At 46.0% G+C, this 11,775-nt stretch overlaps 1 protein-coding gene across 1 annotated transcript; it reads left to right on the top strand.

Annotated features, from left to right (window-relative positions):
- The first annotated feature begins 84 nt into the window (after nt 1–84).
- c36h2orf68 (chromosome 36 C2orf68 homolog) lies at nt 85–6,574 on the top strand. Its single transcript, XM_078428809.1, has 4 exons — nt 85–258; nt 2,533–2,648; nt 3,092–3,255; nt 4,326–6,574. Exons 1-4 carry the CDS (start codon nt 146–148, stop codon nt 4,446–4,448), a joined length of 516 nt encoding a protein of 171 aa, XP_078284935.1. The 5' UTR covers nt 85–145; the 3' UTR covers nt 4,449–6,574.
- Nucleotides 6,575–11,775: the final 5,201 nt, after the last annotated feature.

Genomic DNA, 11,775 nt, shown 5'->3' with positions numbered 1-11,775 from the left:
GGGGACATTCCGGGTCGAGACCCTTCTTCAGACTGTATTCGGAGGCTTGTCTAGTCTGAGGCGGGGGTGTTGAAGTGTGTCCACTCCGGGTGAGCGCTGGTCGTCCACCTGCCCGGGCCCGGGCCCGGCCTCGGCCTCGGCCTGCATGGAGCTGCGGGAGCAGAGCTCCGCTCCCCGGGACAAGGCGGCGGGCAAGGCCGCCCGGCTCGACATGAGCCACGGCTTCGTCCACCACATCCGCCGCAACCAGATCGCCAGGTCGGTGCCGCCTGGGTGGGGGGGGAGGGGGATGGATGGACGCGCTCTCTCTCTCGGCCCGACCCGGCCCTTCTCCGGGGGGAGGGAGGGAGAGAGAGAGAGAGCGCACAGTGAGAGAGAGCGCAGGGTGAGAGAGAGAGAGAGAGCACAGAGAGAGAGAGAGAGCACAGAGTGTGAGAGAGAGAGAGAGAGCACAGAGTGAGAGAGAGCAGAGTGAGAGAGAGAGCACAGAGTGAGAGAGAGAGAGCACAGAGTGAGAGAGAGAGAGAGAGAGCACAGGGTGAGAGAGAGAGAGCACAGAGTGAGAGAGAGAGCAGAGTGAGAGAGAGAGCACAGAGTGAGAGAGAGAGCACAGAGTGAGAGAGAGAGCACAGAGTGAGAGAGAGAGCACAGTGAGAGAGAGAGCACAGAGTGGGAGAGAGCAGAGTGAGAGAGAGAGCACAGAGTGAGAGAGAGAGCACAGAGTGAGAGAGAGAGCACAGAGTGAGAGAGAGGGGGGACAGGGAGAGAGAGCACAGAGTGAGAGAGAGAGAGAGCACAGAGTGAGAGAGAGGAGGGGACAGGGAGGGAGAGCGAGAGGGGACAGAAAGAGAGGGGGCAGAGAGAGAGGGGGAGGGGGAGGGAGAGGGAGGGAGATGGGGGGGAGAGGAAGAGAAAGAGAGGGGGGAGGGGGAAGAGGGGCTAAGTTGTTGTAGCCAGAGCTGGCAGGTGACGGCTCCATCCATCCAGTTCAAGGTCCCAACGCTCTTCACCTGGATCCACACATCACCTGTCTGGTCTTGCCCCAACCCTCCCCTGAACCTCTCTCTCTACCAGACATCTCTCTCCATCAGGTGAAGTAGGGTTTGGAGAGTTGTGATCCTCACCCACATCTCCCCAGTTTGAAGGGTCTAGACCCTGGAGCCCTGGCATTTAAGAATGGTCCAAGGTACAGTATCCAGTGTACAGAAAAGACTGAAGAAGGGTCTCGACTCGAAACATCACCCATTCCTTCTCTTCAGAGATGCTGCCAGTCCCACTGAGTCACATCCAGCTTTTTGTGTCTAATATCTTTGTGCAGAAGACAACTGTCCATTTCCCAGCGTAGATGCCGCCTGGCCTGGCAAGTTCCTCAAACACTTCATCTTTTATTCAAGCTTCTGATTTACTCCACTAACCAATCAACCAACTGCCAGGGCAGAGATTTTAGGTACAGTGAAAAGCCTTTTTTTTTTACAGTGAAGAGACAGTTGCTGCCCTTGGGCATTATTACTGCCACCTTTTGGGGAAATAGACAAGTAACAATGTCTTTCTCCCCAAAAGGTGGCAGTAATAATGCCCAAGGGCAGCAACTGTCTCTTCACTGTAAAAAAAAAAGGCTTTTCACTGTACCTTGGTACACGTGACAATAATAAACTAACTTTATATAATCACACTTTAAATATGGCAAAATATCTCAATGTGCTTCACAGGTGGAAATTTGATCCAAATAGAATTGGAGATAAGTTAAGGGATGTTTTGTAGAACCATTTCTTCAATGCCTTGGTTGCCAATATTATCAATTTTGACACCTTCAGTTTGCTATGTTCTGTAGTATTGAATGTCACTTTATAAATATTTGTTTTGCTTCCTCAGACACAATAGGTAGATGATTTACAATAAGTTGCCGCAGCAGTTGTGCAGACAGCCATTGCAGCTACTCTGTACATTGTTAACAGCCTGAAGCTGAAGGAATGATGTGTCAGGCAGAACATGTTGTTCATTGATGAAAGTAGATGCAGTCTTTAACATTCACCTAAACAGGTAGACGTGGTCTTGATTTTACAGTCAAAGTGAAGTGGATTTAGTGGAGTCTTGGCCAAGATTGCATGAAATATCGCCTCCTTTTATAACACAAGGCCATTTGCCTCAGAGTCCATGTTGGCTCCAAGCAGAGTGGTCACATCAATCCCATTCCCTCCCCCTCTTATTTTCCCTGTTGCTCCTCCAACTTATTCTCTCACACATGCCCACGGGCTTCCTGTTTATTGTGCTCATCATCCCCAATACATTGTTATATGGCTCCATGCGAGATTGATAACCTTGCAGTGAAACACCTTCGGACATTTTCCTGTGTTAGATACACTCCAAACACAAGTTGTTGTACTTCATTGTGGACAATGACGTGATATCCTAGTTGTTGCATCTCTTATGACCTAGTAGTTGTAGTAAGTATGGTGGGATTCAGGAATGAAGGAGGGACAAAGAGAAAAAAGGTGAATGGATTAAATGAAGCTTTTTGACTCTCGCTTTTAGAGATGATTACGATAAGGAAGTGAGACAGTCAAAGGAAAGGCAGAAGAAGAGACAGACCCCTGCTCCAGTCCGTCCACGCAAACCAGACCTGCAGGTGTACCATCCACGTCAGAGGAGTAAGTACAGCCCTCTCCATAGTTGGTGCCTCTCTGGTCAGGATCATGATGGGGACGTTAACACAAGGCAAATCGTCCGTTAAAGGCAACTCATGGGCGAGTGGTTTGAATTGCACACGTCAGGAAACTCCCAGGATTCATCCATGATGCATGTTAATGTCATGAGAGGCTGGATGCAAGTTGTTCTACATCAGTGGGTGGATTGAAAACAGCAGGGCTGTTGCATAATAACTACAGTTGTGAATTGTATGAACATTAAGATCATAGGTAACCTCTGGTTACACATTGCACTGAGAGAGATCCACCTGATGCTAATGAAGTTGTGCATGCCTAGAAGCTATGAAGAAATGGGTGAGGAAGGGTGATGGGTAACTGAAGAGGCACCTGAAAAGGTGTGAACGCGTGGGGCATCAGAAACAGTCCATTTTTATTGTCCTTTGTAGATGGAGCAGAGAATGTCTCTGGGTTTGAGTGCGAGGAGTCAAATGAAAGCAGCTCTAGCACTGATCCAGAACCACAGAATACCACCACCGATTCAAACACAGAACTGTTCTGTCTGGATTACCAAGCAGATGATAAGATTGTCACATCAATCATAATTCATCAGGTAAGTTTGCTCCTTGTTGCAAACACAGGCGTTGTCTACTGTTAAACACAGGCATTGTCTACTGTTAAACACAGGCGTTGTCTACTGTTAAACACAGGCGTTGTCTACTGTTAAACACAGGCGTGGTCTACTGTTAAACACAGGCGTTGTCTACTGTTAAACACAGGCATTGTCTACTGTTAAACACAGGCGTTGTCTACTGTTAAACACAGGCATTGTCTACTGTTAAACACAGGCATTGTCTACTGTTAAACAGGCGTTGTCTACTGTTAAACAGGCGTTGTCTACTGTTAAACACAGGCATTGTCTACTGTTAAACACAGGCGTGGTCTACTGTTAAACACAGGCGTTGTCTACTGTTAAACACAGGCATTGTCTACTGTTAAACACAGGCATTGTCTACTGTTAAACACAGGCGTTGTCTACTGTTAAACCTCTATCAACCGTACTCTCCCGGAGTTGATCATAATCTGTGGCTTGGGTTTTGTGTTTAAACAGATAGATAGGACTCCCACTGATGAGTGACTGGTCTATAGGCCTTGTGTATGACCAGAGTGGAGTTTCACCGTGACACTTCAATGGTCAATTGACTGCCAACTCATACTCATGTGGTGCATCTGTGAAGAATGACCACGCGGACACTGTGTTCTGGTGGAGTGGCAGGTCTGAGAAGAGGGCATGGAATATTAGAAGATGAGACTTGAAATTAAAATGTAAGTGGGAACAGCCAAGTTAGGCAATTTGGTCAGCATGGTTGAGTTGGACTAAAGTCCTGTTTCTGTACTGTATTGGTCTACGACTCTAAATACAGAGAACTTGCAGGTGTGATCTGGAATCCACTTCTGACAGAACTTAAACTGGACATTTAATGTAAAAGATTTGCAAGGTTATGGGAAAGAGCAGAGCAGTGGGATACTTTAGATAGTTATTACTCTGTGGAATAAATGGAAACAATGGAATAAATGGCTTCCTTTAGTGAAGTGTATTTCAATGAAGGAAGGACTGTAAAATCCTAGGAGGCCACAGAAAGACCAAGTAATGACCAACTTCTTTTTCTTCTCTTGCCACAGGGCGATGACCCCAAGAATGTGGCAGAAAAAATTGGTTCTAAGAATAGCTTAGAGCCTTTGATGAAAGAAGCTCTGAGACTAAGAATCCAGGAGGAAATTGAAAAGAGGATCTCAAAGCGTTGAGTACAACTGCAATGTCATAGGGCAATCCAAGTTTGTTTTGTTTTGTGTTCTTGTCTCCATTTTTAGATGGTTAATGAAGTGTGGAGAGTCTAGGGCTCAGGGCCATGTGAGCTCTTGCAGGGACAAACTGGGGCAAGAAAGAGAGAAAGGAAGCTGGAAAGAGTGTTGGCCAGAGGTTGGATTCCTGAAATACACATTGCAATACACATTGTTCAACTAACTGCCAAATTCATGGGAGCTTCAGCTACTACTGAATACTTGCTCCACAATCTATGGTGCACAATGACAAAAGAATACAAACACTTTGATACAATGTTATCTTGGAAATTAGTGAATCAAAAGTATTCTTTTTTTAAACCAGGTGTTTTAACAATCCTTATGAGAAAAAGGGATGTAGTAGGTGCCAGTCTTCCCAATTCCACAAAGAAAGTGTTAACAGGAATTCAAAGAGTTATCCCATTCTTCACTGTGGTACAGTTTCAGAAAAGCACAACCCAAGGCCTTTTTTAGCCACGGTACTTTCTAAGGGACAAAGAAACTGTAATTGTGAATAGCATGAGAGACTTTACCGAACATGGATCAGCTTTATGCACTTGGATACACCCAGTTACCAGTGTTGCAACAGGTCTACCTTGTATAAAGCTGTATAAAAGCAGCTTTACTGAACATGGATCAGCTTGATGCACTTGGTTACACCCAGTTACCAGTGTTGCAACAGGTCTGTTGGGCAACTCCATTCTTTTTTTCTTAATTAAATTTGATGGGATTTCAAATTTGATGCTATGAGATAACAGCTTTCCTAAATGAGCAACCCTTCCCTTACGAGATTACTGTTAATCTCACGAGTTACTAGAAGCTAGCGAGGGAATAGTTAGCAGCAGCTGGTAACGACCTGCTGGCTGCCCGTTGAGCTCTGGCAACATCTTGAAAGATGATGGCAGCAAGGGTGTTTATGGGCAAGGAGGCAGTAATGACAAGTGGGTTAAGGCTAAAACTTTCTGTGAAGGAGGCACAGAGGAATCATGGGCAGTGTCTTCTCCCTACAAGATTATTGGGGCATGCAGTTTGCATGTATGCCTCTGGCAACATGGACGTGCTCTTTACATTTAGCATGGAAATGAACTCAGGATTCCAAGAGCAAAGAGTAAATAACCAACTGCTGGAGGAACTCAACGGGCCAGGCAGCATCATGGAGGGAAATGGAGAAAGCGTCCGATCAGAAACATTGTCTGTCCATTTCCCTCCACAGATACTGCCTGGTTCACAGAGTTCCTCCAGCAGTTTGCTTTTCGCTCAGGTTTCCAGCGTGTGCTGCCTCTTGTGTCTCCAATATGACTATTATATTTGCAAACCTTACGTGCAAGTAGAAGAAATGTTTTTATTAATTCACATTATATAAATGTTGGCAAAGATGAGAAAAGCCCAACAATGAAAGACAATGGAATGGGTGCCAATTCCTGCAGAAATGTGTAGCTTCCCCGTCCCCAGGTGGTCCAGAGGTATTAAGCACGTGCCGTGGTTCTGAGCCACACAGGGCAAGTCCAAGTCAACACCAGAACTGTGATTAACCTCAGCCACAACACCTCCTGCCGGTCGCTATTGTTGCCTCCTCTGCCTGCAAGTGTTCATTCACCCCCACTACTCCAGCCGAGAGTGGCTAACTGAGCACAGAGCTGGTTGATCTTGCTTGGTACAGTGTTGTAATGAGCAATGTACTTAATCCAAAAGGCCACTCGTTTTGTTTGCAGAAGGCACACAGCATCAGATTCATCCACCCTCCTGTCTGGTCTCTGTAAAAGTAAAGCATGTGGTTTCAAACTGTTTTTAAACAACTTTTGGGCAGAATGGGTGACAAAATGAACGTGAATATAATTGTATTGAAACTGCATTGATGTTATTAGCCTTGTTACTATTGTCTGATCACCCTTTCCTACAGTGCAACATTTCTAAAGTGCTTTCATGGTTGTGAACTGTTTTGAAGTGTCTGAGGTGGTGAAACTATCTTTCTAGGTGTTATCGCCTGCCCTGGTTGAGATTTCAAAGCAAGGGTTGTTCAATGTTTTAATGTTTTTATTATTTAGTTGAGATTGATTTTGTTACCAAACCTACATAAAAACTGTCCTGTATCACATTTGTTTCCTGTTCATTCTTTATCTCATCACTCTGTCAAATAAACGTTGTATATTTCTAGATCTGCACATTATGTTGATCTGTAGAACAATAAGTACATATCTAATTACAGTTACCATGCCCAAACCCCTTTCCCATCCTACATTCTCACTGTCAAAATCAAGATCCATTTCCTCTTAGGCAACAGTATGATGTGAATTCATCAAACTGACTCAGCAAATATTTAATCCCGTTGAAGATTTAAAGCTATTCCAGGACAGATGTTAAAAGAGAGCAAATTAAGAGTCGGTAAGTGAGGAGTAACTTGTTCAACCAATGAGTAACTGACTCGTGCAATAAATTACTGAACGAGGGAAATGTAAATCTATAAGAAGACAGCTAACCCAACTTAAATTTTACAAGCCAGCATTGGTAAGAAAGTAATGAATGTTCACCTGTAAAGCACAGGATTATAAAGAACACTCAACAATGCCAGGGACAAAATGATAAAGTCATAGAATGTGTTAAAAGTATTGCAATACATATACATATCATTTTCCAAATACTATTGAGTAGAGCAGCAACTATTTGCAAAGTAGAAACAGCTCGGATTATCATCTTCCAAAAAATCTTTAGATTCTGGAAATGTTCTGAGGAGTCGAGGGGAGCAAATGTGACCCCAATATTTGAGAAAGGAAGGAGGGAGAAAACAGCAGATGAGCACAGTGGTGCATCTGGTAGAGCTGCTGCCTCAGCACCAGAGACCCAGGTTCCATCCTCACCTCTGGCAGTCTGTGCGGAGTGTGTACCTTCTCCCAGTGACCACCTGGGTTTCCTTCGGGTGCTCCGGTTTCCTCCCACATCTCAAAGACGTGCGGGTTTGTAGGTTATTTGGCCTCTAAATTCCCCCCTCGTGTACAGAGTGGATGGGAAAGTGGTGTAACGTGGAACTGGAGTAAAAGAGTGATTCAGGGCGGCACGGTGGTGCAGCTGTAGAGTTGCTGCCTTACAGCGAATGCAGCGCTGGAGACTTGGGTTCGATCCTGACTACAGGCGTCATCTGTACGGAGTTTGTACGTTCTCCCCGTGACCTGTGTGGGTTTTCTCCGAGATCTTCGGTTTCCTCCCACACTCCATAGACGTACAGGTATGTAGGTTAATTGGCTGGGCAAATGTAAAAATTGTCCCTAGTGGGGTGTAGGATAGTGTTAGTGTGTGGGGATCGCTGGGCGGCGCGGACGCGGTGGGCCGAAGCGCCTGTTTCTGCGCTGTATCTCTATCTCTAAATCTAAAATGGTTGGCATTGATGCAGTGGGCCGAATGGTCTGTTTCCATGCTGTATGTTTCAACCAACAACAGCCTAACAGCAGTTGAGAAAATGCTGTAACCTGTAATGAAGGATTTAATAACAGATCGCCTTGAAAATAATGGACCAGCCAGAGACTGCATGGATTAGGAAATTAAGATGAACTCATTTGTTGGAGTTCTCAGAGGATGTGTTTGGTTAGTTTAGAGATACAGCACGGAAACAGGCCCTTTGTCCCACTGAGTCCGTACCGACCCAGCGATCCCCATACACTAACACTACCCTACAATTTTATATTTACACCAAGCCAATTAACCTGCAAACCTGTACGTCTTTGGAGTGTGGGGGGAAACTGAAGATCTCAGAGAAAACCCACGTCGGTCACGGGAAGAATGTACAAACTCCGTACAGACAGCACCCGTAGTCAGGATTGAACCCGGGTCTCTGGCGCTGTAAAGAAGTAACTCTACTGCTGCGCCACCGTGCCGCCTTTATTGAATTATGCAGGGGAACCAGTTGATGGGGATGTATTTGGATTTTAGTACACGTTCTCACACAGGAGTTAGGCGACAAAATAAGATCACATCAAATTGGGAATTTACAGATGGAGATTGAGCATTGGTTGGTAGACACAAAATGCTGGAGTAACTCAGCGGGACAGGCAGCATCTCTCGAGAGAAGGAATGGGTGACGTTTCAGTCTAAAGAAGGGTCTCGACCCGAAACGTCACCCATTCCTTCTCTCCAGAGATGCTACCTGTCCCGCTGAGTTACTCCAGCATTTTGTGTCTATCTGCAGTTTAAATCGGCATCTGCTGACTCGCTCACCATCTGACCATCTGTGAAAGGTTCCCAGGTCAGACAATATACAATAGACAATAGGTGCAGGAGTAGGTCATTCGACCCTTCGAGCCAGCACCACCATTCAATGTGATCATGGCTGATCATTCTCAATCAGTACCCCGTTCCTGCCTTCTCCCCATACCCCCTGACTCCGCTATCCTTAAGAGCTCTATCTAGCTCTCTCTTGAAAGCATGCAGAGAACTGGCCTCCACTGCCTTCTGAGGCAGAGAATTCCACAGATTTACAACTCTCTGACTGAAAAAGTTTTTCCTCATCTCTGTTCTAAATGGCCTACCCCGTATTCTTAAACTGTGGCCCCTGGTTCTGGACTCCCCCAACATTGGGAAGATGTATCCTGCCTCTAACGTGTCCAACCCCTTAATAATCTTATATGTTTCAATAAGATCCCTTCTCATCCTTCTAAATTCCAGTGTATATAAGCCGAGTCGCTCCAGCCTTTCAACATACGACAGCCCCGCCATTCCGGGAATTAACCTACTAAACCTACGCTGCACACCCTCAATAGCAAGACTATCCTTCATCAAATTTGGAGACCAAAACTGCATACAGTACTCCAGATACGGTCTCACTAGGGCCCTGTACAACTGTTGAAGGACCTCTTTGCTCCTATACTCAACTCCTCTTGTTTTGAAGGCCAACATTCCATTGGCTTTCTTCACTGCCTGCTGTACCTACATGCTTCCTTTCAGTGACTGATGCACTAGGACACCCAGATCTCGTTGTACGTCCCCTTTCCTTAACTCTGCCTTCCTATTCTTACCACCAAAGTGGATAACCTCACACTTATCCAAATTAAACTGCATCTGCCATGCATCCGCCCACTCACACAGCCTGTCCAAGTCACCCTGCAACCTCATAGCATCTTCCTCACAGTTCACATTGCCACCCAGCTTTGTGTCATCTGCAAATTTGCTAATGTTACTTTTAATCCCTTCATCCAAGTCATTAATGTATATTGTAAATAGCTGCGGTCCCAGCACCAAGCCTTGCGGCACCCCATTAGTCACTGCCTGCCATTCTGAAAGGGACCCATTTATCCCCACTCTTTGCTTTCTGTCTGCCAACCAATTTTCTATCCATGTCAGTACCTTACCCCCAATACCATGTGCTCTAATTTTGCCCACTAATCTCCTATGTGGGACCTTGTCGATGGCTTTCTGAAAGTCAAGGTACACTACATCCACCGGCTCTCCCCTGTCCATTTTCCTAGTTACATCCTCAAAAAATTCCAGAAGATTAGTCAAGCATGATTTCCCCTTCGTAAATCCATGCTGACTTGGAACGATCCTGTTACTACTGTCGAAACGCTCCGCAATTTTCGTCTTTTATAATTGACTCCAACATGTTCCCCACCACTGATGTCAGACTAACTGGTCTATAATTTCCTGTTTTCTCTCTCCCTCCTTTCTTAAAAAGTGGGATAGCATTAGCTACCCTCCAATCCACAGGAACTGATCCTGAATCTATAGAACATTGGAAAATGATCACCAATGCGTCCACGATTTCTAGAGCATCCTCCTTAAGTACCCTGGGATGCAGACCATCAGGCCCTGGGGATTTATCAGCCATCAGTCTACCCAACACCATTTCCTGCCTAATGTGAATTTCGTTCAGTTCCTCCGTCACCCTAGGATCTCTGGTCACTACGAGGTACAGGAAGCAATCCAGAGATAACCACCCTCGACCTCCTACTTCTCAGTCTTCTTCCTAACTCTCTAAACTCACGTTGTAGTACTTCCTTCCTCTTCCTCCTGACGTTGTTCGTGCCCACGTGCACAACTACTTCCGGTTGATCGCCTTCCCTCGCTAGGATGTTCTGAAGCCGCCCCATGATGTCTTGAACCCTGGCACCAGGGAGGCAACAGACCATCCTCAAGTCCCGCCTGCCGCCACTGTCTACTGTCCGTACCTCGGACAATGGAGTCTCCCACTACTATGGCTCTTCCCGACTTCGGAGTCCCCGGTCGGGTCTCCTTGCCTGGATTAGAACCACCGACCTGTCCGCCGCTCGGACTGGAAGCGTCTTCTGCCCCGACAGCTCCCAAGAGGGTGTACCTGTTTGCAATAGGCACAGCCACCGGGGTCTCCTGCAGTCCATGTTTACTCCCCTGTGAATCGGTCTCCCACCTTCGCTCGACCTGGACCCTTGGAGTGACAGTCTCACAGTAGGTCCTGTCCAGGAAACTCTCGCATTCCCGGATGGTCAGCTCTGAAGCACTGCCTAACAATGCTCAATAAGGTTGAGGTATGATATTTGGACATAGTTTAAGGTCACGTGTGCAGAGATACAGTGGAAACGTTTGTCTGCTATCCAGTCAAGCATTCCATATACAAGTACAATCAAGCCATACATAAGTACCACAGGAAGTGTAAACAGAATGCAGAATGTAGTGGAGATTTAATTTGGAATAGAGGATGAAAAGAGTGAAATGTTTCAGGCTGTATATATATGATTATAGTGGATGATAATAGATCCTCTTCAGGAACCAATACTCAAAGAGTTACCATGGTACAGTGCTCATGGGCATCTGAGATTGGAGTGTAGAGATTTGAGGACAGGTGAGGACTTGACTATGAAAGCTCCACCAAGGAGATCCTGAGGATTTTAGTGGCAGCAGAGCTGAGATTGATGGGGATAGAGATGGGTGATTTGGAAATGGATATTAGCTGTGGGCAATGAGAGGAATTGGACCCAGATGCCATGAGCAGAGTCTCTAGCTCAGAGAAACGGTCCCAGTTACTCTATCAAAGGCAACTGGCTGATTCAGGGTATGGTCTGTACCTGCTTTGCAGGCTATTTCCATCCTTCGCTCAGAAGTCAGCCAGTTCTAATCCATAGTTCCAGCTGGAAGAACACAACACACTGAAGTAACTGAACGGGTCAGGCAGCGTCTCTGGAGGTAATGGATAAGTAATGTTTCGGGTTGGGACCCATAGAAACAAAAACATAGAAAGTAGGTGCAGGGGTAGGCCAACCCCTCTTTAGACTCACAATATTGCCTATCCACATCCTCCAGAGATGCTGCTGGACCTGCTGAGTTAACCCCA

This window comes from Rhinoraja longicauda, chromosome 36 (assembly GCF_053455715.1).
Source record: "Rhinoraja longicauda isolate Sanriku21f chromosome 36, sRhiLon1.1, whole genome shotgun sequence".
Lineage (NCBI taxonomy): Eukaryota > Metazoa > Chordata > Chondrichthyes > Rajiformes > Arhynchobatidae > Rhinoraja > Rhinoraja longicauda.
This window is presented reverse-complemented; position numbering and strand designations above follow the sequence as displayed.

What these genes read in the sequence shown, in the direction of transcription:
- c36h2orf68 (XM_078428809.1), top strand. Translation starts at nt 146, where the DNA reads ATGGAGCTGCGGGAGCAGAGCTCCGCTCCCCGGGACAAGGCGGCGGGC. An exon ending in GTACCATCCACGTCAGAGGA is followed by an intron (nt 2,649 to 3,091) that starts GTAAGTACAGCC and finishes TGTCCTTTGTAG; the next exon opens with ATGGAGCAGAGAATGTCTCT. An exon ending in CATCAATCATAATTCATCAG is followed by an intron (nt 3,256 to 4,325) that starts GTAAGTTTGCTC and finishes CTCTTGCCACAG; the next exon opens with GGCGATGACCCCAAGAATGT.